The following is a 27,929-nucleotide window of genomic DNA, read 5'->3' as shown; positions in this document are numbered from 1 at the left end:
TCACGTCACTTTTATTATTTTTGTCAGCACTGTCACTAACATATATATATATATACGCATACACCCAGCCATGCCCAATGCCACAACTAGGCTCCCTGACCGTGACCATGGAGCCCAATCGTGGCTGGGTCCGAGAACCCAACGGTCACTGAGGGCCACGGCTGCAGCCATGGCTGGGCTTCTCGACCATGGCCACTAGTTTCTTTGACCATGGGTGCTGGCTATTAGGGGTCGGGGAACCCCTGAACCTTGGTCCCCGACCCTCAACCCAGGTTTCCCCGACCCCTAGAGGTTGGGGAACAGATCTGGGCAAGAGAGAGAGAAAGAGACATGCCAGTGACAAGGATAATAAGCGTGATGTGGCAATGCTGACTAGGCAAATTTAACGTCTCTATTAATGACTATTAAGTTAGGGACGAAAAGTGTACAAATTAATTTAGTTTAGGGATGAATAGTGAGCACTTTTTAGTACAGATCCTTAAAACTATTTTTTTGATTAGTTTAGGGACGAAAGAATGTATTAAGCCTTTGAAATAATATGACTATATATTGATATGATGTATGCTTCAAAGTATGTTTTAGCATGTTGACATGTTATGTTTCGATGTGTTTTCACGTAGGTGTATTGACATGTTATGTTGAGATGCATACATACATAAACATTACCATCCATCATGCATTGCATATGCTTGAGAATACGGATAAGCAACGTTGGCTCAAGCCGATATGAAAGTTGTTAAGGTTTTGTTGGCTCAAACAATCAAGTGGTAAAGGACATTGTTGTATTTGGCACTCATGCATGCAAATTTATAAATGAATGCTTATTTAGATGATTCATCATCTAACCCGAGTAATGTCCTTGGAATATTCAATCATTCTAGATAAAGATTGTAGCAGATACAAGAATGAATGAGATATGAAATGACACTTAGCAACATGCATGATGAATGAATGATGAATTGAATGATGTTATGTAACTCATGTATTTAAGTTCTGTTATTTTGTACTCTGAACGTTTTGAAAGTCCATGATGTAATATATGATTTATAATTGATGTTTAAGGAATGATAATGTATAACCCTATTTAGGGTTAATGTTATTTAAGAACTTATGTTATGTATTAAGTTATGTTGAGATGTTATGTTCCATTGATGAGTAGCCTTATATTGGGGATTAAGTTCGAGAAGTGGTGATGTAAGAGTTGGTTTATGATTAATGTTAAGATGTTATGTTCGATTCTAGCTTCTGTATTTGATGTATATGATGATTCTCTTTTGAGATAAATGTATGAAAATTTTGGGGATGGATAAGAGCAATTATATGGTTTAGTTATAGTTTTAAATAGAAAAAATTTATTATCCCAGAATTGTCCTAGTTTATAACATTCCTAAGAAAGTGGGGTGTTACAGTCCCTACGCCTACACGAGACCTTTTCTTCATTTGAAAATACTTCAGGGTTGCCTCACTGGCAAAATCGGACCACTCTTAGGGTCCTCTCAGCTTTCTAGAGGTTCCATTCGATCATTTGATTTTTCAGTTTGAAACACAGTTGTACCGAAAACTGTCTCCAATCTGACCATTTTTAGCTTCATAAATCACATCTTGAAATGCTCGACAATACCATATTAATTTCCTTAGACATTTATACTTCAGGACATTCCTTGTAGTTGATTCGGTACTGATAATTGTAAGAAATTATATTTAAATTCTTAATCTTTTGATAATTTCACTTATGACTCGTGTTAAAATTACTCTTGAACCCTATTGAAAATCTAGAATATTACAAAAGGAATGCAGAAGATTAGGTGGTGTTCTTTTTGTGTTTCAGTTTTGAGTTTTGAGTTTTCAATTCATTTTTAGTTTTGTGTTTTAAGTGTCCGTTTTGAAAATTTTGAAAACATGTTTTTTTTTGTTAAATTGAAAAACTGTTTTTTAAAACAAAAAAACTAGAAAACGCGTTTGTTTTGAAAATTTGAAAAACATCATTTTATAATATTTTATTCAATAAATTTAATTTAAAATAAATTATAAACAATTATTAATAAATTATAAATTATTAAAAAAATTAATACAAAAAATTATATTACATATTCCTATTCAAATAAAACAAAACAAAACAAAAAATCAAATCAAAAAAGAATTCAAAAGACAGAATGGATGGGGTCTCGCACGAAGGGAGGCGATGATGGTGGATGCGATGCAAAGGGAGTGACGGTGGGCAGTAGACGGCGGCTTGCACTGCCGGTGGCGGGCGCGGTCGACGGCGGTGGCAGAGGCGGTGCTGTGTGTTTTGGGTTTGTGATTTTTCAGTGTTTTGGAGAAAAGAGAGGAGAAAGAGAGAATGGATAGGGTACGCCAGATTTGGGGAGAGAGGGGTGGGTCGATGGCGGCTTTCGGCAGTGGCGCGTAAGGTCGACGGCGGCTCTGGCAGCGATGGAGATGACGCGCAAGGTCGACGGCGGCTCTGGCAACGACGGAGATGGCGTTCGCGATGTTTGGCCGAGGCGAGAGAGAGAGAGAGAGAGAGAGAGAGAGAGAGAGAGAGAGAGAATGGAGGCTGGGGTTGGGGCCGGGGCTAGGGGAGGGGGGAGCGTTTGCACTGCGTGAGAAGAAACGCATCTGTTTTCCGTGTTTTGATCTTTTACGCGTGTTTTGGCTGAAAACAGCCAAAATGAGTTTTTGTTGTTTTGGATTTTCTGTACAAAATTTTTACTTGTTTTTGAAAATACGTTTTTGAAAATAACAAAAAGAACACATTTTGAGTGTTTTGAAAAATTGAAAATAGAAAACGGCTCGAAAACGGGAAAGAGAACAGGCCCTTATGTTTCCTAATGTAAATACAGAATGTACAATCAACTATTTAATTAGTTAATTTCTTAATTGTTTATATTTCTATAATAGTTAGTTTTTTTAGAAGACAGATTAATAGCTTTTTTATAAAGATGATAAAATTCACCTTAAATATGACTGTAAATATATATACTGAATATACAAAAATTCAATGAATTGGTGTAAATGTGACCCAATATAGGTTGAGTTTTATATCACTAATACTTCCAAACATTGACTTTTTCTAAAAAAAAAAAAGGAAAATTATTGTTTATTTAATGTGCATAAGCTATGAGTTCTTATGCAAATATTTTGATGAGTTTATTTAAGTACAAGTAAACTAGATGTATGTATTTTATTGATTATGAATGTTGAGTTAAGATGGTGAGAGTATACTTTTATTTTTTTATTATTTTAGACGGTTATTGTTATACATATATTAAAAATTTAAATAAAAATTTGTTAAGTGATATTTGACAATTATAATTATATTTTAAATATTTTTAAAAAATTAAAAAATAAATATTTGTAGAACAATAAAATTATTTGATAAATGAATTATTATTTAAAAATCATGAATTTAATTATTTTTAATATAATTAATTTATATTTTTAAACAAGATAAATAATATTTTATTAAACGAGAATTTTATAATACTAAAAATATAATATTTATTTATATAATAAGAAAATATAATCTATAGATATAGATAAAATAATGCGAAGGGCAAAATGAGAATTTTCTCCCTTTGACCTCCATTTTCCATTTTGGCTGATCTGTAAACCAGCATCGTTTAGGCTAAAAGCACGTTCACCTTTATCTTTCACGCAAATAATCGGGAAAATATTCAATATCCGATAAGGAAAGTATCGACTACTAGGGTTTCTTACAAAAAAAATATCCAATTCTTTCACTTACCCGTACCTGTACCTTTTACTCTTCACCGTTGGATCACGGTCTTTTATCCACGATTGGTAAATATCCCTTACAAGATCAAGTTCCCAGCAAGCGCCACGTGTACCGGTGCCTCACGAGAAGCGTGATCCTTGGTTTTTTCGCTGGCCGAACAATCCGTACGGACAGGAGTGGCAGCTCCGTAAATTCAACCAAGATCAACGCTCTATATAACTGAACGCCCCATGGCTCCTCTATATATAACCGACCGCTGCATCATTGTTTGAAGCGGTGGCCAGAGAGAGGGAGGGAGGGGTAAGAGGGAGAGAGAGGAAGGGAGGAAGGAAGAAAGAAAGAAAGTGAGGGGAAGTGCTAGAGAAAGTGAGAGTCAGGGAAGGTCTTTGTGCTGTTCTGTGGCTCAATTCGCTGTTTGTTTGTTCTTGGATTTTTATTTCTCATGAGTCGTTTAGGGTTCAAATCCGTGGTCTACCATGGCGACTCTTGTCTGGGAGAGTTGGACGCACTGCCAGTCAAGGACCAGAATTTCCAATTCCCGAACAACGAGATTCGAATTCACCACCTGTCTCCAGTCAGCGAACGATGCCCTCCCCTCTCAATCCTTCAAACGATTTCCCCGTTCTCCGTCCGGTGCAAGCTCGAATCGTCGTCGCCAATTGAACAGCCTCACCTGATCAATCTTCACGCCTCTTGCTTCCACGAACTCCAGGTCTCAAATTCTCAATCGCACTAATTTGCATGTGTAATGGTGTATATAGGTCTGATTTTATGTGAAGTGATGTTTTGAGTGGGTTTTGTAGACGGCGGTGGTGCTGATTGGCGACGAGGAGCTTCACTTGGTCGCAATGCCGAGTAAGCTGAAGAAATTTCCGTGCTTTTGGTGCTATGCTGTTCCATCCGGCTTGTACCCTGCTTGTCTGGGGATGTTGAATTTGCGGTGTCTCGCCATTGTGTTCGATCTTGATGAAACTCTGATTGTTGCGAATACGATGAAGTCATTCGAGGACAGAATTGAGCTGTTGCGTGTTTGGATGGCCCGCGAAACGGATTCAGTTCGTGTTTCAGGAATGACGGCTGAATTGAAACGGTACACGGATGATCGAGCTTTGTTGAAGCAGTATGCAGAGTCTGATTACATTTTGGATAATGGCAAGATGTTTAAGGTTCAATTTGAGGAAGTTCTTCCATTATCAGATAGTCAGGAGAAAATCGTCCGCCCGGTTATAAGATTGCCTGAAAAGAATATAGTCCTTACGCGCATTAATCCGGAGGTTAGAGTTATTGTCGTTTTACTGAAGTTATAGGCAATCAACGACTGGCTGTTGTGTAAATAGTTTTAACTCACTTTATTGACGACTGGGTCTTGTGCGATGATTTATGCATCTCGAATTTATGTTGATTGATGTTTTAACTTTCTTCACCGTCTCAATTTTTTGCATTCTTGTTGCTTAAACTTGGTTTTGTCAATATCTTCATCTTAATATAAGCAGTCCATGCCATGGATTTCTAGGCCTGTGGTTGATGGGTATTAAAAGATCTTCCTTAGATGTTCTATATCATAATTTTGATCAAGTTTTTGATTTACATTAGTCAAACGTGTATATGAAATGTGCCTTAGGAAAGTCTATATTCCTTTTTGAAGGTTGTGTAACTTGTGTTCGAGAAAGGGCATCATGTTTGCATGGCCATAGCTATTATGTCTCATAGTTCATTACTTGTCCTTTGTGACTATGATAAAATGGTTGTTCTGTTAAATGGCATGTCATCAACAAGTAAATGATATGAGGATTTGATGTCAATGCTTCAATTAAAATTTTATCCCTTGCTTAAAACCACATATTCAATACAGGGCAGCATTTTAAGATTTTAGTTGCTGACCTGGTCTCACATACCATCAATGTTTGGTCCAAGAGAAAAATGAAGCTAGGCTGGGTTAAAGTGATGCGCTGAATGTACATTTCATTTTATGGATGTTAGTTTGCATGATGAAGTTTCTAGTCCTCATTTAGAAGTCAAGACAGAAATGTTGTCTTTCTGTAATTGTTGTATTGTCACCAGCTCATGGTCTCAGCCTGATTGTGTTGGTGTTGGAAAATGTGGAGTACTTTTTTGATGGTCTGTTGGATGCACAATGAAGGTCTGGCCTCGAATTTTTCTGTTGTTGCAATGTTATTTTATTGTTTTGCTGTTTCCCTTCAAATTTGATTGTATTTCACCTGCTGAATTTTCAGTCTTTGGAACTTATGGTGCAAATTAGAGTATTTTTGAATGATTTGCTGATATTTGTGTCTTATAATACTATTGGACTTGAATGATAAATGACGTGTCGTTCTCCTTTTTGTTTGATTCAAGTTAGTTGTTTTCCTGAGGTAGACAGCCTTTGCCATTTCTTGTAATTACTGGTTGTGTTCATTCACAGATTCGTGATACTAGTGTGCTGGTTAGGTTAAGACCTGCCTGGGAGGATTTGAGAAGTTATTTAACTGCAAAAGGACGGAAAAGATTTGAAGTTTATGTTTGTACCATGGCTGAAAGAGATTATGCCCTAGAGATGTGGAGGCTGCTAGATCCAGAGGCCCATTTGATAAGTGCAAAGCAGTTATTGGATCGAGTCATATGTGTCAAATCAGGCAAGGACCATATACTGAATATTTTCGCTACTGGCCATCCAAAAGTATTAATTCTTTTTTATTTACCCTCTATAACGAATGATAGTGTCAAATCTCCTACTTACAAGTTTGCTTTTTCACCTGTGACTGAAGGATTAACAGAATTTTGCTTTTTGTTTAAATTTTCAGTCCACTTGATGTAGTTTGGCTTTGTGTTTTTTGGTTAGAGATGCTGTTATTTCCCTCGATATGTGGGGCCTCTTGCCTGACTTTTTTTTGGTATGATTTGTTAATCTGCTCACACTTTATATGATGCAGGTGCAAGGAAATCTTTGTTCAGTGTCTTCCAAGATGGAAACTGCCTTCCAAAGATGGCAATGGTGATTGATGACCGCCTGAAGGTTTGGGAAGATAGGGATCAACCTCGAGTTCATGTAGTACCTGCTTTTGCTCCTTATTATGCTCCTCAGGCGGAGGTGTGGCGTTCTGCACTGTTCTGCACTTTATAACCTTGTCATTAGATTTACTTTTTCTTGATATCAGAAACTGAAGCAAAACTATTATTTTCTGAAATAGACAGCACATCCTGTTCCAGTCCTATGTGTGGCAAGGAATGTTGCATGCAATGTTAGAGGTGGTTTCTTCAAGTAAGAGCAGTTCCATTATGTGGTTGGCTTGTCAATTTAGTTTGTTGGGTGTATGTTTTATGTAGCTTATGGTATGTTTTCCTGTTATATTGACTAGAGAGTTTGACGAGAGCATATTAAGAAGAATCTCTGAGCAGTTCTTTGAAGATGAGGTGGTAAATTTGCCTGCTGCTCCTGATGTGAGCAACTACTTGATCTCCGAGGTATGTTAGTAAAATTATTGCCTCTCGATGGTGCAATTTGTTGATGCAAGTTACTATATATTTTTTTCACTTGGCATATATCAGGATTATACTTTCCTACAAAATGGCAATACTAACGCCCCAATTGCTGAGGGAATGAATGGTCCTGAAGTTGCCCAGAGACTGAACCAGCCGGTAGGTGTAACTAGCTATCTATCTATATATTTTCCCCTGGGTATTTCAGTGTTCCTATTTGAATGAATATCTAATTGGCATTTGGCAAGATGTAATCTTCTTCTTATGATTTTGTTTGCTTTTTTAACATTTGATTTGTTTGAGTGACATGAGTACATTTTGTTAATTTCCCTTCTCATTGTTGGAGATTTGATTTTAGGATGATAAGATTGTGGCAGCAGATTCTTTTTGTCATCCTATGACAAATAATCCAGAGCTTAGATCTGAAGCCTCCAAGCTGCCCATGTCAAATGTTCCAACTTTTTTTACTTCACCATCTTTCAGAACATTGGTACCTTCAGAGAGTATGTACCTTATTAACAATTTTCAAGTTTCTGGAAGCCATGCAGCATGACTTTATTTGTTGTGATTTGTCTAGTCATATTCTTTGTTCTGTTGACAATGTAGAGCCTAGTCTGCTTGGAGCTCCTTTCAGACGAGATGGTGCCTTTTCTGAATCTGATCCTGAGTCAAAGAGAAGATTCCTCATAGTGAACCCTTCTCAAGATAAACGTTATACAGTCTCAGGCGAACCTCATCTGCTGTCTAGATTGCCTACACAACTACCAATTACTCCTGCCCAACCACAGGGAGGCTGGTTAGTTGAAGAAGATAATAATAGAGGACATTTGACTAACAGAAATCCTGTTCAAGAGTCTGATGCATTAAAAACTGATAAACAGCGAACTTGTCAAACTCCATCTCATCTTGGAACAGCGAGTTCTACTTCTGCAGGATTATTATCACACATGTCTGAAGTGAAGGGAAAAGAGGTTTGTTCTGAATCATTTAATTTGTTTTTTAGTATGACTTATGGGGTTACAAGGGCCTTATAGAATATATGACCATCTATTGAAATGATTGGTTAACTAGAATCCATGTTGCCAGTCCCAATAAGGCTTGCTATTTTGTTTTATTATTATAATTTACTGTTTGGCATTACAAACATACAGGGATATCCAGGACGGGAAATACAAAGGCAGAATCCTTCAGCAGGTCAGCTTTCTGGTGATATATTGTTTAGTGCAATGATTGCTTGTTAAAAAGTTCACATTTTGATTAAATCCATTTTCTTTGATGTTGTGCCTGATTATATTTTAAAACTAGTCTGATGCATTCAAACATTTAAGTATAAAGAAGCACAAAGCTCTGTAATCTGTGTTAGAGATATGTTGGACAGTCATATTTCTTGACCATTAGCATACATGTCTCATGTTTGGCATGCGTTTTGCATGCTTTAGTGGAAAAAACAGAATCTGGGTATTTGGCAAAATTTGTTAAAAATTTACTACCACACTTTACTTGAAAGATAATATGTTAGATAGCGGGCTGCTAAAAATACACTTAGCTGATCCCTTTTTCAGAGTAAGTAGAATTACCACAATTCCTTTTGATAAGCAGAAGGCTTACAAGAATATTGTGTGAATTTATAGATGTGGATACAAGAGAGCATGGATATAAATATGAATACAGATATAGGGTATAGTGATGGACATATGAGGATACAGATATGTGGAGGATATTAACAAAAAAGGTCAAATTTATATATATTTTATCAGCTAAATCTATAAAATAATAGCTCCAAAGTACTGCATCAATTTAACATGAAAGTTGCTATTAAATTCTCAAATTCAAATATCATTTTATATACAAGTGATTCTACCATTATTTATCATTTTATCACAAAAAATTAATTACTAATGCAGTGATAGATTTGGTGCATAGGCTAAATTTGGGATGGCTTAGGTGGTGGCGTCAGGTTGTGAGGGGGTGTGTCTTAGTCAATCCCAAGTATTTAGCCCTTGGCTAAGTGGGCTTTCATGGCTCTTTTATGATAAGGGTGAATTTCATGCTACACCCTTAAGGTTTGGCTAAAAGGCACCAACCACCCTTTGATCTTGAGGTTTATTAACGTTGCAAATTGACTATTTTTCCCTTATTTCATGCTACACCCATAGTTTCTCACCACCCTTCCTTTTGTCTTCCATTTCTTCTCTCCATGGATCATGCTATCATTGGCAATCCTTTTTCTCTGACAATGAAATGGTAAGTTCTCTCCTCTCTCTTTCTATCATGGAACCCACACTATTCAATTTCATTAGGGTTTGTAGTTCGTTAGAACCTACAGCAAACCCACGTTGTGGGTTCCTCTCTCTCTCTCTCTATATATATATATATACATATATCTATATCTCCATTGGTGATGGAAAAGACTCATCATTGACGATTGTGGCTTGATTAGAACTCATTGACATGGGTTCTGACCCACGCTGGTTTGTTCCAATTTGGAGCCAACACCTATGGGTTCTATATGAAAACCCACGGGCATTCAAAACCCACGTGTAATTTGTTTTTAGATTTTTTATTGGGTAAATTTTCACGCAACACGCCTAATGTTTGGCTATAAGGCACCGACCACCCCCTTGTTTTCAAAAATGCCATTAACACCCCTTGAGGTTAATTACTATGTAACACTTACACCCTTGCCACTAAGTAATGATAGTTAATTTTGTGAAAATCTCCAAATTTCCCTCCTTAATCTCTTTCTCTCTCTTTTTCCAAATGATGTGTCCAGTGGGTATGCCTTAAGTGACACTTAACATACATACCACACATGCCACAAACTATTTTTAATAGGGTGAATGCATGTGATGGACCATGTTAAAATAAGCCTTGTCATGCCATTTGCAAACTCTTGTACATTCCTCATTTTTTTTCATAAGGGTAAATTTCGCATAGCACCTATGAGGTTTGGCTAAAAGGCACTGACCACCCCTATCTTTTCAAAAATGCCACTAACGTCTCTTGAGATTAATTACCACGTAACATACACACTGTCACAAGACTATCCTTACTAGAATCTAGCCGGCGAACTTGTGATGGCCCTAAGTCCTCTTCTTATGTTAGCTAACAACCCTACGGGGTTAAGCACAGTATAAACGGAAGCACGCACAAAGAAATACAGGAAAACTCCCAACTTTATATCCAACTTCGAGAATACAAAGAAAATGGCTTAGTTTATGCTCTATCTTAGCTACCAAAAATGCCCATCTAGCCATATATATATAGGCTACAAAAGTACAAGCGGTTATCACACATAACCGTCACATCAAACTTAGTAGGGGCGCATGCATCACGTGGGGAAATTGTCTTTGTGCATCACACGGCTCGCCAGGCGGCCACCTGGCCTAACTGCCTCGGCTTTGTGCATGCATGGGCTTTGTGGGCAAGCATCGTGCAGATGTGCATCGCATATTGCGTGGGTGCTGCAATCATTCCCATTTGCTGCCCTTGACCCTGTTAAGGCTACGTGAATTGCCCCTGTGTCTCGTACATGTCGGCCTACTCAGCCCACCTTCGTGTCCCATGTTTCGGGGCTTGCCCCGTGGCTTCCGCATTCCTCGACCATTCGCCCACATGTGCCCGCATCCGTGTGCCACAACCATGCCACACACTGACTTGTTCGCGAGTGCTTCAGCCCTTGAGGCCCATTCTCCTGCATGCTTGCTACCACCTTGGCACGGTAGCCTTGTGCCATCTAACACTTGAGCTGTTTGCCACTAACATCCCGCCTTGGCACGCCACCCTCGTGCCAACATGCCTTACTGGTGCCAGAAGCTCGTTGATAAGCTTGTTGGAGACATCACAAACCACCCCCACCAAAAGGTTCCAACGACCTTGTATGGTCTGAAACAGTCTCCAAGAGTGTGGTTTGAAAGGTTTGGAAAGGCAGTAAAAAGTTATGATTATACTCAGAGCCAAGCAGGCCACACAATGTTCTTCAAGCACTATGGTGACCTATTTTAATTGTTTATGTGGATGATATAATAATGATTGGTAATAACAAGGGAGAGATTGAAGAACTTAAAAGGAAACTAATACACGAGTTTGAGGCCAAGGACTTGGGACCCCTAAAGTATTTCCTTGGGATGGAGTTTGCAAGATCTAAGGAGGAAATTTTTGTTAACCAACGTAAACATGTTTTGGATTTACTCAATGAAACATGAATGCTTGGGTGTAAGACATCTGAAACTCCATCGAACCTAATTTGAAGCTATAACCCGTTGAAGCCAAAGATGTGGTAGAAAGGGAGAAATATCAAAGGCTTGTGGACATACTCATCTATCTGTCCCATACTCGACCTGATATAGCAAGCCAATTTATGCACTCACCAGGTTCACAGCATTTTGAAGTTGCCTATAGAATTCTAAGATAGCTAAAGGGAACTCTTGGAAAAGGTTTGCTCTTCAAAGAATATGGACATTTTCACATAGAGTCTTATACAGACGTAGTTTGGGCAAGCAGTGTTACTGATTGAAGATCTACATCGGGCTACTACACTTTTGTGGGAGGTAATCTTGTCACTTGGAGGAGCAAGAAACAAAATGTGGTGACCAAAAGTAATGCAGAAGTTGGATTTTGTTCAATTGCCCATGGGATTTGTGAGGTCATGTAGATAAAGGGACTACTAGAGGACTTATGGGTCTCAGCTCTCTTACTGGCTAAGGTTTATTGTGATAATAAAGCTGCGATTTCCATTGCCCATAATCTTGTACTCCATGATAGGACTAAGTATGTAGAGGTGGATAAACACTTTATTAAGGAGAAAATTGATAATGGGGTAATTTGTATGCCCTACATTCCAATAGTTGATCAAGTGGCCAATGTTCTTACAAAGGGGTTATACAAAAATTAGTTTGAAAAATTAGTGAGCAACCTTGTCATGAAAGATATCTTCAAGCCTGCTTGAGGGGGAGTGTAGAAATATTTTATTGATAAGAGTATATGTTAGACATATTCTTAGGCATATTCTTCTTTCCTTTTTTATCCTTTTCTTTCATGTTGTTCTCTTCCTCTATAAAACCAAAGGGGAACCCATGTATCAGTTTGAGATAGAAATAGAGAAAATCATGTTCTCCATCTCCCTTTGGTTATAAATTATCTTGTAAATCAAGATGTATGGAGAAAAGGAACTAGAGGGAATATCATGAAATGGAAGGCATAAGAGAGTCATGAATAATGAACAAAAGACAAGGTTTTTGACTGATTTCTATATAAAATTCTCACTAGCTTTATCAAATCCTCGGTTAACATATGAAGTTTACTCAGCCTAAAAAAAAGAAAAAACCTGATGTAACATGTTGATAGGGGTGAGAAAGAGTTTGGCTATGATGTTGATTTGTTTTTGCAATGTTTCATAGTGTTTTGGTGGCTTTGTGCAACTGAGTGGAACTCTTGGGTATTGATTTTCCCCTGTATCATGTTGGTTTCCCGTGCAACCTTTCAACTGTTTTTATGAAACAAAAAAGAACATTTTGTTCTTTGTCATGTCATGCTACTGTATAAAATAACAATTACATAGTAATGCATTTGAAGTTGTGGCCTTCCATGTTTTTGTGGATTTCATTATTGTTTCTTGCTTTGCCCTTGCACTGGCCATTGTTCTACTTATGAGTTCACATATCAATACATCTGTGTTGTTGAGTTATGTGACATGCCAATATCCAAATTATCTAAAGCCTTAATCCATAATTAGGACGACATATTGTGAAGTGACCGAACAACCAAAGGGAGAGAGGGAGGGAGTTGATTAGATTAATGCAATGGTTAGTGGGATCATGCAAACCCACAGTATCTATACTAGTCTGGTGTGACAAATGGGAATTGTTTGGCAGTCAAAGTGTTTCTTAGCTAGTAGGACATTTGTATCTCTCTGGTCAACACATTAAAATCAGCAGAAGATTGTTTTCCTTTTCTTTGGCTTCCAATATATGTTCTTTTTATCTTCACAGTGTTTTATCCAGACACTGATCTTTTTGTTTATTTCCTTGGGTTGTAGATGGTAGTGTACCTCCAAATCAACTATCCTCCAATGGTAGAGAACTTCTAACTGAAGGTGGAAAAATGAACTCGCTATCATCTGCTTTTTGTATTGGAGTTTTACAGGAAATTGGAAGAAGATGCAGCTCAAAGGTGTGGTTAATTGGTTGTACTGCGGATCACACCATTGTTTCTTACTCGTATGTGTTGACTACTTTAGTTTCATGGTATGCAGGTTGAGTTCAGGTCTGTTGTGAGCACCAGTAAAGATTTACAATTTTCTGTTGAGGTGAGTACATGCATGCATGCATTCATTCAATTGGCATCTTGAACATCTTCTCCTTATTCTTTTTTCTTTTGGTAGTTTTTTCAAGTAGATTGTTGATTATTACATCCAATATGGTGGACAAGGTCATACTCATTGAATTCTTGATGCAGAAATGTTCTTAGCAAGTGGCCTTTGTTTCACCCATAACTGGAGCTTTCTCCTTCCATGGAATTATGAAAATGGCTGATTTGATAAATAAGTTGAGTAGGTCAAGCCCGCATAATATGCTAATGAACATACTACTAATTTAGAGGTTGCAAAAATCACAGATAGGAAAATGTAAAACTTTTGTGGAGCATGTTAAGAATTTGGTACACACAGCAATTTATTATTAAATTAAGACATTTTGTTTCTTTCTAATCTAGAAATTCTATGGCTTGTCTTCCAGCCTCAACTTCTAGCTTTTGGACTTGAAAGTTTCCCTTGCCTAAATGAACCATAAAGAATAGTAGTTTTCTTGTCTTGTATTAGTTACATACTGTGAGAAAATAATTATGAGAGAGAAACCTAAGAAATTAGCCTCTCTTAGCTTGTTATTTATAATATGCATAACGGGCCTTAAACAGTTACGGACTTAACTTACGAGTTTAATCTAATTACAAATAAAACATACATACAATAATTACAATATATACGATTATGTTAATAATTTTAACACTTCCCCTCAAGTTGGAGCATAGATATCATATGCACCAAATTTGTTACAAATATATTCCACTCGAGGACCCTTTAGAGATTTGGTGAAGACATCTGCGAGTTGATCATTGGAGTTAACAAATTTTGTAACAATAACACTTTCAACTAGCTTTTCTCTAATAAAGTGACAGTTGATTTCAATATGCTTAATCCGCTCATGGAACACTGGATTGGAAGCAATATGCAAGGCAACCTGATTATCACAAACAAGCTTCATAGGGGACATTTCACAAAACTTGAGTTTCTGCAAGAGTTGTTTAAGCCAGATGAGCTCACAAGTTGCATTAGCCATAGCCCTATACTCTGCCTCTGCATTAGATTTAGTTTTTACATTTTGTTTCTAACTTTTCCAAGAAACCATATTTCTTCCCATAAGAACACAATACCCGGAGGTTGACCGACGATCAAAAGGAGATCCTGCCCAATCTGTATCTGTATGACAACCAATATCTGTGTGTCCTTTATCCTCATAGAGTAGTCCTTTACCTAGTACTCTTTTTGATATATCTCAAAATTCGGATAATAGCATCCTAGTGAGAATCACATGGAGAACTGAGGAACTGACTAACTACACTCACAATAAAAGCAATGTTGGGATGAGTAACTGTGAGATAGTTCAACTTGCTTACTAGTCTCCTATACCTACCAGGATCTGAATAAAGCTCCCTCTGTCCTAGCAAGAGTCGAACATTCGGATCTATTGGGGTGTCAACTTGTTTGCAGTTCATTATACCAGTTTTTTCTAAGATGTCAAGAGCATACTTCCTTTGAGAAATTGAGCAACATCAATACCTAAGAAATACCGAAGTCGGCCTAGGTTTTTGGTCTGAAAGTGCTAATGTAGATGTTCCTTCAGCTTACCCTAATTAAGCAACATCAATACATAAGAAATACCGAAGTTGGCCTAGGTTTTTGGTCTGAAAGTGCTGATGTAGATGTTCCTTCAGCTTATGTATTTCAACCTAATCACTCCATTTGATAATAATGTCATCTACATAAACGACAAGGTAGATACATAAGGAAGAAGAATGGTGATAGAAAATTGAATGATGAGCTTCACTTCGAGTGAGATCAAAGGCTTGAATCGCAGTGCTGAACCTGCCAAATCACGCCTGTGGAGATTGTTTCAGATCTTAGAGAGACTTCTTGAGTTTGCAAACTACATTGGACTCCATCGGAGCAACAAAACTAGATGGTTACTCCATATATACCTCTTCCTGCAAATAACCATGAAGAAAGACATTTTTAATATCGAGCTAATAGAGTGGCCATTGACGTGTGGCAACCAGAGAGAGAAAGAGGCGAACAGAGGCTATTTTTGCAACAGGAGAGAAGGTATCACTGTAATCCAACCCATAGATCTGTGTAAAGCCTTTGGCAACCAAGTGGGCCTTAAGATGTTCCATCTGTTCACCCACTTTGGGAGTGAATACCCACCGGCAACTAACGGAAGTCTTTCTTGGTGGTAAAGGCACCAAATCCCAAGTACCATTCGAATGTAAGTTGTCAATCTCATCTACCATAGCCTGATGCTAACCAGGATGGGACAGAGCTTCACTTGTGGTTTTAGGAATAGAAACAGAGGAAAGATTCGAAACAAAGGCACTATAAGAAGGAGACAAATGGTCATAGCATAAAAAGTTATAAATATAATGGGGATTACGAGTAGACCGTGTACCTTTGCGTAGAGCAACAGGGAGATTGTCGGGCTCAGGATCCGGGGCAAGAGGGACCACAAACGGAGAGAGCGAGTTAGGAGAGTCCTGGGCTGGAGGAATGCTGGCACCAGTAGCGGGACGAGGATGACGGTGATATGTAAGAAGTGGAGGAGCTGTGGAAGATGAACCAGAAAATGGTAGGGTTGGCGCCACAAAGGAGGAGACAGATGGACCCGATGAGGACAGCGGAAGAAAGGAAAAAGTAATAGGCAAAACCTGGTGAAGACTTTGTGAATCAGGCTGTGAGCTACCGAAAAGAAAGACTGTTGTTCAAAGAATGTGACATTAGCAGACATAAGATAGCAGTTCAGCTCAGGAGAGTAACACTTATAGCCTTTCTACAATCGGGAATAGCCGAGGAAAATACACTTGAGAGATTTTGTAGCAAGCTTATCCTGTCCAGATGAAAAATAATGCACAAAATAGATACATCAAAAAACACGAAGAGGAATAGAATAAAGCGATTGTGTAGGGAACAAAAGGGAATGATGAATTTGGTCATGTAATGCTAAAGATGGCATGTGATTGATTAAATAACATGCAGTTAGAATAACATTTTTCCAAAATTTGGTGGGAAGATTGGCATGTAAAAAGGGCGTCCGTGCAGTCTCAATAAGATGACGATTTTTACGTTCAACAACACCATTTTGTTGAGGTGTGTAAGGACAAGAGGATTGATACAAGATGCCATTAGTAGTCGTAAAAGATAGTAAATTGAGAAGAAAAATACTCAAGAGCATTATCACTACGTAAGACATGTATAGAAACTCTAAACTGTATTTTTATTTTAGCAGTAAATGTTTGAAGGATAGAAAACAACTCAGATTGACTCTTCATAAGAAACAACCAGGTGCAACGAGAAAAATCATTAATAAAAGTAACGAAATATGAAAAACCAAGAGTAGAATTGACACGACTAGGACCTCAAACATTAGAGTGCATAAGGGAAAAATGAGTCTCAGCTCTATTATTGACCTGGCTAGAAAAAGAATTACGAGTGTGTTTACCACGCTGACACGACTCAATTAAACATGGACAATGACAACAAAGTAGAAACTAATTTCTTTAGTTTGGAGAGGTTGGGATGACCGAGACGAGAAGATCTGGAGAAGCGGCATTGGTGCAAGCTATTGGCAAACTAGGCACAGTAAGATGATAGTGACCCTGTTACTCATGCCCAACGCCAATCGTCTGCCCCATACCTTGGTCCTGAATACAAAAAGAGGTAGGAGTAAAGAGAACATAACAGTTAAGGGTTTTGGTGAGTTAGTTAATTGAAATCAAATTAAAAGGACTATCAGGAACATATAAAACATAATTTAATGAGAAAGACAAGGTGGGTGTGATTTGACCGACCCTTTTAATTGCAATTTTGATACCATCAGCCAGGGTAACAGTAGATAGTATCAGAATAGGTAAGTGAAGAGAAAAGAAGTTCATTACCACACATATGGTCAGTGGCATCAGAATCTATAATTTAAGGACCAACAAATGAGCCTTGAGTGTCATGTACCTAGCTGCTACATAGGATATATTGTAATAATTAGTAGCTATAGTCATATAGCTATTTCATTGATTAGGAGAGGATTGAGCTTGCAGGCAGCATGTGTGGCAAAGCTAACGCCTACAAGTGGGTAGGCAAGTTGTTGATTCTAGAAGGGATTTGGGCAATTCTTTTGGCACCTATTCCCCGGTTGATCTGTATAACTATTCTGCTTCAGCCCAATTACAATCACTTTTGGATATTCAAATCAGTATTATTTCTGTCTCAACTCTCTTTCGTTCTCTCTCTTTCTCTCTAATTTTTCCCTCCAAATTCTTGACTCTATCTTCCTTCTTACTTCTCGTGAGTTTCTCTCTTAATTAGGGATAATTCTTTCTATCAGATTTAGGATCTAACATCTTGGTATCAGAGCAATTCTTGGGCTGAAGTAACAGAGCAATGGCGGATGGGACAAGGATGAGGCAAATGGAGATGCAATTGCAACAAGTATCCGCGTTAATGGCAGAGGTCCAAGGGCGGGTGGATACGATAGAGGAGAAGGTTGGGGTGGTGGTAGATCGAAAGTTGGATGCGTTGGTAGAACGACTTAGGAGAGATATGCGCCTACAGATTAGGGAGGAGATGCAGGAGGTGAGGGGGCATGGAAACATGTTGCGCAATCAACTACAATAGTTTATGTTGATGTTCTCGGGTCAAACTCAGGTGAGAATTTCGCTTGATTTTCCATTGAGAGAAAGATCGGAGCCAATTCTTCCAGGAATTGGTGCTAGTAACCATCATGCTGGTTTGTCGGGATTGGAAGGAGATCCGGCCATGGAAGGAGACTTTGTACCGAAAAGGAGACAAGAGGTACTGAATCGCTCACATCAATCCGAATTTCCAGTTCCCAAGCTGGAACTACCTGTATTCAGGAGCGGATGCAGGCATGAGCTGCCCTGGGCAGCTGGGCTGAAGCCCAGGGCAACTCACAATTAAAATTATTTTTTTAATATAAAAAATAATAAATTTTACTAATAATTCAGTCAAAAAAATTTTCAGCCCACCCCAAAATTTGTGATGTGTAATTTTATACCTTAAAAAAAATTTTTAGCCTCCCCCTACATAAATTTTTGAATCCGCCCCTGCCTGTATTTGAGGGAACCAAACCTAGGTGGTGGGTGTGGAGGTGCGAGAAGCTATTTGAAATTCAGCAAGTGGCCGAGAGGCAGAGGATGTCACTAGCCTCGGCCTACCTCCATGATGCAGGAGATGGGTGGTTCCAAAGGTGGTCCAGGGTAAGGAAAACTTATAATTGGGAGGATTTCGCACAAGGGCTGTGCGAAAGATTTGGTGAACGAAGCAGGTGGGATGTGGTGCAAGAATTCAACCGTCTGAGGCAGGAGGGAACGGTGTCGGAATACCAGGCGAAGTTTGAGGAGCTTAAATTCCCAATGTTGAACAAGAACCCCTTCTTGACAGAAGAATATTTCGTGTCAAGCTTCATAGGGGGACTAAACGATGAATTGAGGACGGCGGTGCAAGCTCTTCGACCAAGGACAATGCAAGAGGCATCAAAAGAGGCCTTCCTACAAGAGATGACATTTGAAGCACTACTGAAGAAGCAAATAGGATAGAACAAAGGAGTTATGACCAAAGCAATGCCATATGGGGGAAGGCTTACGGGCAAGGAACTCATGAGGACTGGACTAGGAGTAAGGTATCCCACGCTACCCCCAGTTTTCCAAAATTTTCAAAATAGAGAGAAATTGTTGGAACAAAGGAGATTGATAGGGTTGTGTTTCAAATGTGGAGACAAGTATCCAGTGGGACATCAATGTAAGAAGCAACTATTGTTGTTGGAAGGAGGAGAAGAGGAAGAGGAAGAGGATATGGCAATCATAGCTGAGGTGCAAAAAGAGGACAATGGAGCAATTTTGCTGCATTCCATCAAAGGAGTGGCTAGTAGCAAGATAATAAAGGTAGAGGGTCAAGCTCAGGAGGGGACCTTGATGGTGCTAATCGATAGTGGGAGTACCCATAACTTCATTGACGAGGGTACAACCAAGAAGATGAAGTATCCTTTGTCCAACACACAACCACTGTCAGTTACAGTGGACAATAGAGAAAAGTGATAAGCAAATTCGCTTGCTTAGGATTCTGTTAGGAAATGCAAGGTGAATTATTTGAAGCTGATATGAGGTTATTGAAATTGGGTGGCTTCCAGATAGTACTTGGGTAGATTGGATGAAGGTAGTAAGTCCAATCAGTTTTGATTTTAATAAAATTGAGGTCTCCCTAGAGAAAGAAGGAAGGAGGGTAGTTCTCCAAGGTAATTTGGAGACGGGATCATGCAAACTGATAAGAGGTAAGAAGCTGCGCCAACTGTTCCTAAAGAAAATGTCTCAAGTGGCTCATCTCTTTGCCATTGAGACTAGGGAGATGGGAGCAACCTATGGGGAATTGGAGGAAGATAGCTCAAAATTCAACCACCAGCATTCTCACAACCCATGGCAAGTATCTGAGTTGGCCTTACTTGAGTTATTACTGATTGAATATGAAGACCTATTTGTAGAGCCTAAGTCCTTACCTCCTCAAAGATCCCTAGACCATTCTATGCCATTTATACCTCAAGCTGAACCTGTTAATATCAGGTCTTACAGATATCCTCCAAAGCTAAAAATAAAAATTGAAAGATTGCTGAAAGACATGCTATCCCAATCTATCATAAGACCCAACCGCAACCCATTTGCATCCCCTGTCCTCTTGGTAAAAAAGAAAGATGGAACATGGTGTTTTTGTATTTATTATAGACAACTAAACGCCATCACCATCAAACATAAATTTCCCATACCCATTATTGAAGACCTTCTCGATGAACTCAAAGATGCCTCTATTTTCTCCAAATTAGACTTAAGATCTGGGTACTATCAAATAAGAATGGACCTAACAGACATTGCCAAAATCGCCTTTAGAACCCATCATGGCCACTACGAGTTCACTGTTATGCCATTTGGCCTTACTAATGCCCTAGCCACTTTTCAAGCTTTGATGAACCAAATATTTGAACCCTATCTCTAAAAATTTGTGCTAGTATTCTTTGATGATATTCTAATATACAATCCTACATTTAACCTTCACATAGAACACCTTAGGACTACTTTTAAGGTCTTGCGATTCAAGCAGTTGTACCTCAAAAGGTCCAAGTGTGCTTTTGCACAAACTCAGATTGAATGCTTGGGGCACATTATATCTAAGGAGGGTGTAGTTACTGATTCCAACAAGATTGAGGCCATCACAGCTTGGCTGAAGCCCAATAATGTCAGATCACTACGGGGATTCTTGGGATTTACAAGATATTATAGAAAGTTTATAAGGAATTACAGTCAGTTTGTAAGGAATTACAGTCAGATCAACAAGCCATTAACAGAACAGTTGAAGAAGGAAGGGTTTAGGTGGGATCAGAAGGCAGATGAAGCATTTGAACTACTCAAGAAGGCCATGAGTGAGGTACTAGTGCTTGGAATGCCTAACTTCAACAAACCTTTTACACTGGAAACGGATACAAGTGGGGAGGGAATAGGAGCAGTCCTATCTTAAGAAGGTAGACCTATAGCCTTCCTTAGCTAGGCTTTGAGCCCCAGACACCAAGGGCTCAGCATATACGACAAGGAACTGCTAGCAGAACTTATAGCAGTGGACAAGTGGCAGCATTACTTGGAAAGGGGCAGGTTCATTATCAAAATGGACCATGAAAGCCTCAAGTTTCTCTACAACAGAAACTGCACTCCCACTTACATAAGAAAGGAACGACAAAGTTAATGGGGCAGGACTATGTCATTCAATTTAGAAGAGGAAAGGAGAATGTGGCAGCAAATGCTTTATCTTGCTGCTAAGAATGAGGGGTGCTAGCTGCTATAACATCGATGGTGCCTGATTTGTTATAGGAAGTAACTGATAGTTATAACCAAGGAACATGGGCAAGAGAGCTTCTAGAGCAACTAAGTATAAATGGGAACTGCATGCCTGATTATACGTTGTCCAACGGGTTAATGAGATACAAGGGTAGACTAGTGATTGGAGAGAGTGAAGCCTTAAAGAATTAGATATTGCAATCCTTACATAACTCCCCGCTTGGAGGCCATTTCGGAATTTAGAATACCTATAGAAGAGTTAAGCAAATTTTCTATTGGCCGCAGCTTAAGAAGTTTGTGATGGAGTATGTGATGAAATGTGATATTTGCTGAAGATGCAAACACGAAACGGTGCCCCAACTAGGGTTACTCCATCCTTTGGCCATTCCCGAAAAGGCTTGGACCAATGTTATCATGGATTTCATTGAAAGGTTACCAAAATCAGAAGGAAATGATTGCATCTTAGTGGTGGTCAACAGATTCACTAAGTTCAGTCATTTCCTTGGTTTATCCCGCCCTTTCACAGCCCAAGAGGTTGCAAGAATGTTTTTGGATAACATGGGTGAAGTTTCATGGAGTGCCACAGTCCATTGTATCTGACAGAGACAAGATATTCACTAGCTTATTTTGGAAGGAGGTAATGAAATCTTTGGTTACTAAGCTACATATGTCAACTGCTTACCATCCTCAAATGGATGGACAATCTGAACGAGTAAACCAGTGCCTTGAGTCTTATCTAAGGTGCCTCTGTTTCCTAAGGCAAAAGGGGTGGCGCAAGTGGTTAGACGTGACTCAATGGTGGTACAATTCATGCCACCACAGCTCTATTAACATGACTCCTTTTGAGGCCCTATACGGTTATAAGCCAGTATTATTGCCAGCGGTGGAAGAACCAATAGCAGTGGTGGCAATGGAAGCCTACATGCAACAAAGACAAGAAATCCTAAGGCTACTGACGACAGAATTGACCAAGGCCCAGAATAGGATGAAACAGATGGTGAACAGAAGAAGAAGAAGTGAGAGGGAATTCTCAGAAGGGGAGGAGGTGTACTTGAAACTTAGCCATCAACACCTCAAAGCTCTCTCTTGCCAACCAGTATCGAAATTGAGCCCCAAATTCTACGGTCCATTTCCAGTGCTGGCAAAGGCAAGGCCAGTGGCAGCCTACAACTACCGGAGGGAACCCAAATGCATCCGGTCTTCCATGTCTCTCTTCTCAAGAAAGGTGTGGGGTCACAAGTCACCAATCCTTCCCTTCCGTCTAGTCTCTATGAAGAAGTAGAGTCAACAGTTCCTATGGCTATCCTGGATAGGTGTGTCATCTACAAGCAAGGGGCTCCTATCATCCAAGTGTTGGTAAAATGGTCCTCTCTACACTCGAACAATAACACACGGGAGTACCTCCCAGATTTACTGAAGCAATTCCCAAACACAGCCAGCCTATTGCACATTTCTTGAGGACAAGAAATGTTTGAAGGGGGGAGAAGATGTCACGTACCTAGCTACTACATGGGATATATTGTAATAATTAGTAGCTATAGTCGTAGCTATTTCGTTGATTAGGAGAGGATTGAGCTTGCTGGCAGCATGTGCGGCAAAGCTAACGCCTACAAGTGGGTAGGCAAGTTGCTGATTCTAGAAGGGATTTGGGCAACCGTTTTGGTGCCTATTCCCCAGCTGAGCAGTATAACTACCCTGCTTCAGCCCAATTGTAATCACTTCTGGATATTCAAATCAGTATTAGTTCCTTTTCAACTCTCTTTCGTTTTCTCTTTCTCTCTAACTTTTCCCTCCAAATTTTTGACTCTATCTTCCTTCTTACTTCCCACAAGTTTTTCTCTTAATCAAAGAGAATTCTCATTGTCAGATTTAGGATTTGACATTGAGCAACAAGAAAGCATCATACTTAGCTGCAAACATAGGTACTAATTGCGAACCTAGTGGAGATTGAGTAGGACTATGATCGCTCTGAAATACATGAGCTGCATTGGTAGATGATGCAAGTGAAGCAGCTAGCCGACCATGTTTTTTTCAGCATTTGTCCTCAAGATGACCTAGTTTCTTACAAAATGTATACTGTGGACGTGGGTGACTATTATTGTGTCCTCTATTTCCTCCTAAGGTGGAAGCCTGAGACACAAGAGCTGAAGATTCGGCTGTAGGAACAACATGATAAGAAGTGGACATACCATGCGCACCTGTTATATTCAACAACCTTTTAAAAGAGTGTTCTTCATGGTAAGACTAGCGGAGTTGGTCAAGATTTGATGTTTGATGGCGTCAAACTCTGGTTTTAGGCTGGAGAGAGCAATAATCATAAAAACTTCTTTCATTGAGCAATCTGTTTAGTGCGGGTCGTAGTAAGAGGAAGAAGAGCATCAAATTCTTACATGAGAGGCCGAACTTGCCCCAAATAAGATTTCATGGCAACTCCTGCTTGAGATTCTTGATATTAAAGACCACAGTGTACAAACGTTGGATGTTGTTTGTATAACACTCTTCAGCTTCCTTCCACACATCAACATAAGTTTCAAAGGGGCGAAAGAGCTGCATGTGGACAGATCAATAGACTGCCAGAGGAGGCTACATAACTGGGCATCAACTTGTTCCCATTTAGCCTGATTAGCTTCTGGCACACTTTTAGCCTTTGTGGTAAGATGATCCGCTTGGCCTTGCCCTTTGAACCACATTTTGACAGAGACTGCCCATGAGAGATAATTGGCAGATCCTATCAACTTGACAGTGGTAATATTGGTTGTCCCAAGATTGGAGACAGTAAAGGATTGAGAGACACTAGATGCCGGAGCGGGAGTAGCATCGGCAGAAACCATGTCACTGGGATCAGACATAGCGAGAACTTTTGACACCGGAAACAGCTTGAGGGGTCGTCGGAGATTAGATTTGGAGAAGCCAGAGAGAAACGACCGGAGGACGCACTGTCACACGCCGGCATGTGGAGGTAGAGGTAGCTCATGACGAAGGCGCATGGGTGGTCCGTTGGCGAGGGGTTTTTGGCGGTCGGTCAATCTGATGGCGGCGAACCCTAGGGTGATGGCGGTGTTAGCAAGTGGTGGCCGAACAGTGGTAATCTAGCATGGGTAGTAACAGTGGCTAGGGTTTGAATGTCGCTGGAAAAAGATATACAACGACGGCTAGGTTTTTCTCACCAGTGGCTCTGATACCATATGAGAAAATAATTATGAGAGAAAAACTTAAGAGATTAGTTTCTCTTATCTTGTTATTTATAATAGGCATAACGAGCTTTAAACATCTACGGGTTTAACCTATGAGTTTAATCTAATTACAAATAAAACACACACATACAATAATTACAATATATATAATTATGCTAATAATTCTAACACATACAGCCTTACAATGCAAAGTTTCTCTAGTTTGGTTGATATTCTTCTTTGGAGTTGGAACTTCATGTGTCCTCCTAAAGTCCTGCATTATTCTCTCATTTGATTTCAACTTGCTGGAGCCAAAGAATGACTTGCCACTTAATGGTCCAAGTAAATGAGGAGGCATTTAATTTCAGAAGCTCATGTTCCCAGAAAGTAATATTGGCGATTGCTTCAGGTTCACATTTGCTTCTTCCTATTCTTTAACCATTAAATTCAAAATATCGCACAAAGAGTGGCCTTATAATTTGAAACATAGAATAAACTTTTCATTTGAAATACTAACTGTAAAATACTACAGATCCACGCACTTAAATGTTTGTTTGGGACATTTAAATGCTTCAAACTTGAAGCTAATAAGAGCAAATGCTTTTATGCTGCTGCAGAAATACCTTGCACCATATATGCTGCCTTAATGTGCATCTTATTACTAGAGTCGTGCATTTCTATCCTTGGTTTCAAATATTGAACTGTGGACAAGCTTGGAATGGAGTGATTGTCAACAGTTAACTTGGGTACACGATTAAGGCTAATGGCATAGGAATTACTTCAGAAATATGAGTTTGCTTTGAGGAGGAGGTTGAAATCATGTGCTTTGTTGTGTTGAATCTCTGTCTTGCCTTCTCCAAATTTAGAAAGCATAAGGCGTGCAATTTGGACTTTGAAGAGCTTACTTAATGTTGTAGGTTTTGTTCACTGGTGAAAAGATTGGGTTTGGGATGGGCAAGACAAGGAAGGATGCCCAGCAACAGGCTGCTGAGAATGCCCTCCACAGCCTGGCTGGTAAGACATCCTCCATCTTAACTTTCCTATTTAGGTTTGTCATAAAATGGGCTTTTTATTATCTTGTTACTTGTGATTGATGTGGCGGCAGTTCTAATAAATTTTGATGTCTTATATTTTAGATGGTTGTTATGGCCAGAGCTGGTATGATGTGGCATAGACATGAATATTCAAGTTTGTCTGATGCAGTTTCTATCTATAATGTATTAAACTGAACAGATCTTTCTTATTTGCATTTCTTTTTTCATTTTTGTGTTTTGAATCAACAATTTTTTTTTTTTGGAGAAAAACCAATACATAGCAAAATACTTTAAAAACAACAACATATGAAGTCTGAATTCATTTTTTGTGCGGTTGGTACAGGATTCTAAATGTCTAATCATTGCTGTCTTTGGTCTAATCTTCTATATATCCCTTATAACTTATGTCATACCCAAGAGTCTTTGACCAAGTTCTTTTTGGCCTTTCTTACCTCTTTTCCTAAAGACTTGTTTCATTCCATCCACTCCCTTCACTAGAGCCTCTATTGGTCTTTTTCTCATATGATCAAATTATGTTAATCATGCCCCATACATCTTATCTCCAATAATGGCCACTCCAACCTTGTTACAAATTTTATCTTTTCTTATATAGTCACACATTCATCCTAACATCTTCCATTCATATTTTGCACATGCTGGTGTTTTACTAACCAATGTTTGGTGCCATGCAACAAAGCTGGTTTTAGAGCCATCTTATAAAGATTTTCCTTTGAACTTTAATGGAATCTTATTATCACATAAAATGTTGGAAGGAATTTCCTTTTTTAACCATTTTGCCTTAATTTTATTGGTAGTATCCTCCTTAATCTCCACATTCTTTTGGATGATTGATCCAAGAAAAAGAAAATGAAATAAGGCCTATACGGTATCTTCACCTTCAAAATTGGTGGTAGGTATTGGCTTAGTCTTAGCTCTCTCTCCATTTTCCAATAATGCTTTACTTCAATTAAGAAAAACTCACTTGCTAATGATGTTGATAACTATTATCCTGATCACCCATTCTTTATTTGTTGAGGATAAGTGTTCTAGTGTAGGACTTATTGTTAATTGAGGTGCAAGAAAGATGAAACTTTAGTCTTTGATGTTTCATATTGGGTGAGCTATATCGCAATATTTTGTAATTGATGAGATTTTTAATGAACTATTATGAAATCTACTGATAAATAGAATGCATGCATTCAGTGGTAGAATTATTAGGAGAGGTGGAGAAAAACCTTTATAAGGTAAAATAGCTTGATGAAGTGAGACCACCATCATCTGAAAGCGAAGAGCGTAGGGATCATAGATGTAAATAAATGCATACACTTGACTTGCATGCAGTGGAGGGCTCTCTCTCTCTCTAGTGTTCTTTGGGGAGTGGAGTGGTGTTTTGCCGCCATCAGCATTTGTTTGGCTATTCACTGTTGTTGGCCTCCAATTCTAACGCCTTAGGTTCTTTCTTAGCACTTCTCTATTTTCTTTCCCTTCCCTTCTCATTTTGGTCTTGCTTGCCTTTTTGTCTCTCCCATAGCCTCATTGACATCAACTTCAACATGTGGGTATTATTCCCAGCATTTGTTTCTCTTCATGCCCTCCACTCGTTGCTTCTTTTGTCCCCCACAATTGCTTTGCCTTTTTACAAATTTGTCTATCATACCCTAGTTTTTTGCTTAGGTTTTGATCTTCTCCATCCCTCTTTCATGCTTATTGGTATCTCAATCCCACCACTCATTGTCCATTCCACTTTCTTGCACTGGATCCCCCTCTTCTCATGAACCCCCTGGGTTTTTGGTCCTTGCTTGTCTTTTTGCTGAAGTTGAGACTATTGTACTTTCCTTGTTGAAAGTAATGGGGTCTATATTGCGACATTGGCCATGGAATTTGGGCAATTGCTAATAGACATTGCTCTTTGTCTTCACATTAACTTGTAGAGGGAACCCATTCTCTGTTGTGACCATGGATGTTAAATGTGGTTTTCGGGTATGGATTGGTTATGAGGGTTGGATGTTTGGTGGCTGTAGGATAATGATGAAGATTGACACGGTGCATCATACTTTCGAGGAAGAGCCATTAAAGGTTTTAAATTTGCTTTGATTTGGTTGTTTGAGGCTCTGGTTTGGTTTTGTAATTTGTTTACACTAGAGCTTGGTTGGAGAGTCATGGTTGTTGTCTTGTTTTAGTGTCGGGGCTCTCATTCTGTTTGGTTTTGTAGGTCTTTATGTTCTTGTTAGGCTCTCATGTGTATTTGTTTTGTTTGGGTTCCAACATGAGGCTATCTTGGTACATTTACTTTATCATGATCTCTTATGATCTAATGAAAGCGAAAGAAAAATAAAACTTATGAAGTGGAAA

The 27,929-nt window shown here is 39.0% G+C and overlaps 1 protein-coding gene across 10 annotated transcripts in view; it reads left to right on the top strand.

Annotated features, from left to right (window-relative positions):
- Nucleotides 1–3,989: 3,989 nt before the first annotated feature.
- Nucleotides 3,990–27,929, top strand: part of LOC127788400 (RNA polymerase II C-terminal domain phosphatase-like 2) — a 55,634-nt gene continuing 31,694 nt past the window's right edge. For 7 of the 10 annotated variants that reach the window (XR_008020351.1, XR_008020349.1, XR_008020350.1 and 4 more), the window contains exons 1-13: nucleotides 3,991–4,451; nucleotides 4,543–5,013; nucleotides 6,162–6,372; nucleotides 6,670–6,827; nucleotides 6,928–6,998; nucleotides 7,096–7,201; nucleotides 7,286–7,375; nucleotides 7,575–7,719; nucleotides 7,823–8,187; nucleotides 8,368–8,410; nucleotides 13,254–13,387; nucleotides 13,470–13,523; nucleotides 25,461–25,557. Coding sequence is in view for 5 of the 10 variants with exons in the window: in XM_052316604.1 (XP_052172564.1) it covers nucleotides 4,182–4,451; nucleotides 4,543–5,013; nucleotides 6,162–6,372; nucleotides 6,670–6,827; nucleotides 6,928–6,998; nucleotides 7,096–7,201; nucleotides 7,286–7,375; nucleotides 7,575–7,719; nucleotides 7,823–8,187; nucleotides 8,368–8,410; nucleotides 13,254–13,387; nucleotides 13,470–13,523; nucleotides 25,461–25,557 (2,215 nt within the window). In the remaining 5 variants the exon portion in view is untranslated. Of the gene's footprint in view, nucleotides 4,452–4,542; nucleotides 5,014–6,161; nucleotides 6,373–6,669; nucleotides 6,828–6,927; nucleotides 6,999–7,095; nucleotides 7,202–7,285; nucleotides 7,376–7,574; nucleotides 7,720–7,822; nucleotides 8,188–8,367; nucleotides 8,411–13,253; nucleotides 13,388–13,469; nucleotides 13,524–25,460; nucleotides 25,558–27,929 lie in introns of all 10 variants that reach the window. The other 3 variants (XR_008020352.1, XR_008020353.1, XM_052316603.1) reach the window with 2 other exon arrangements.

The sequence above is a fragment of the Diospyros lotus genome, chromosome 13 (genome assembly GCF_014633365.1).
Source record: "Diospyros lotus cultivar Yz01 chromosome 13, ASM1463336v1, whole genome shotgun sequence".
Lineage (NCBI taxonomy): Eukaryota > Viridiplantae > Streptophyta > Magnoliopsida > Ericales > Ebenaceae > Diospyros > Diospyros lotus.
The sequence above is the reverse complement of the archived record's forward strand: the minus strand, read 5'-3'. Positions and strand labels throughout refer to the sequence as shown.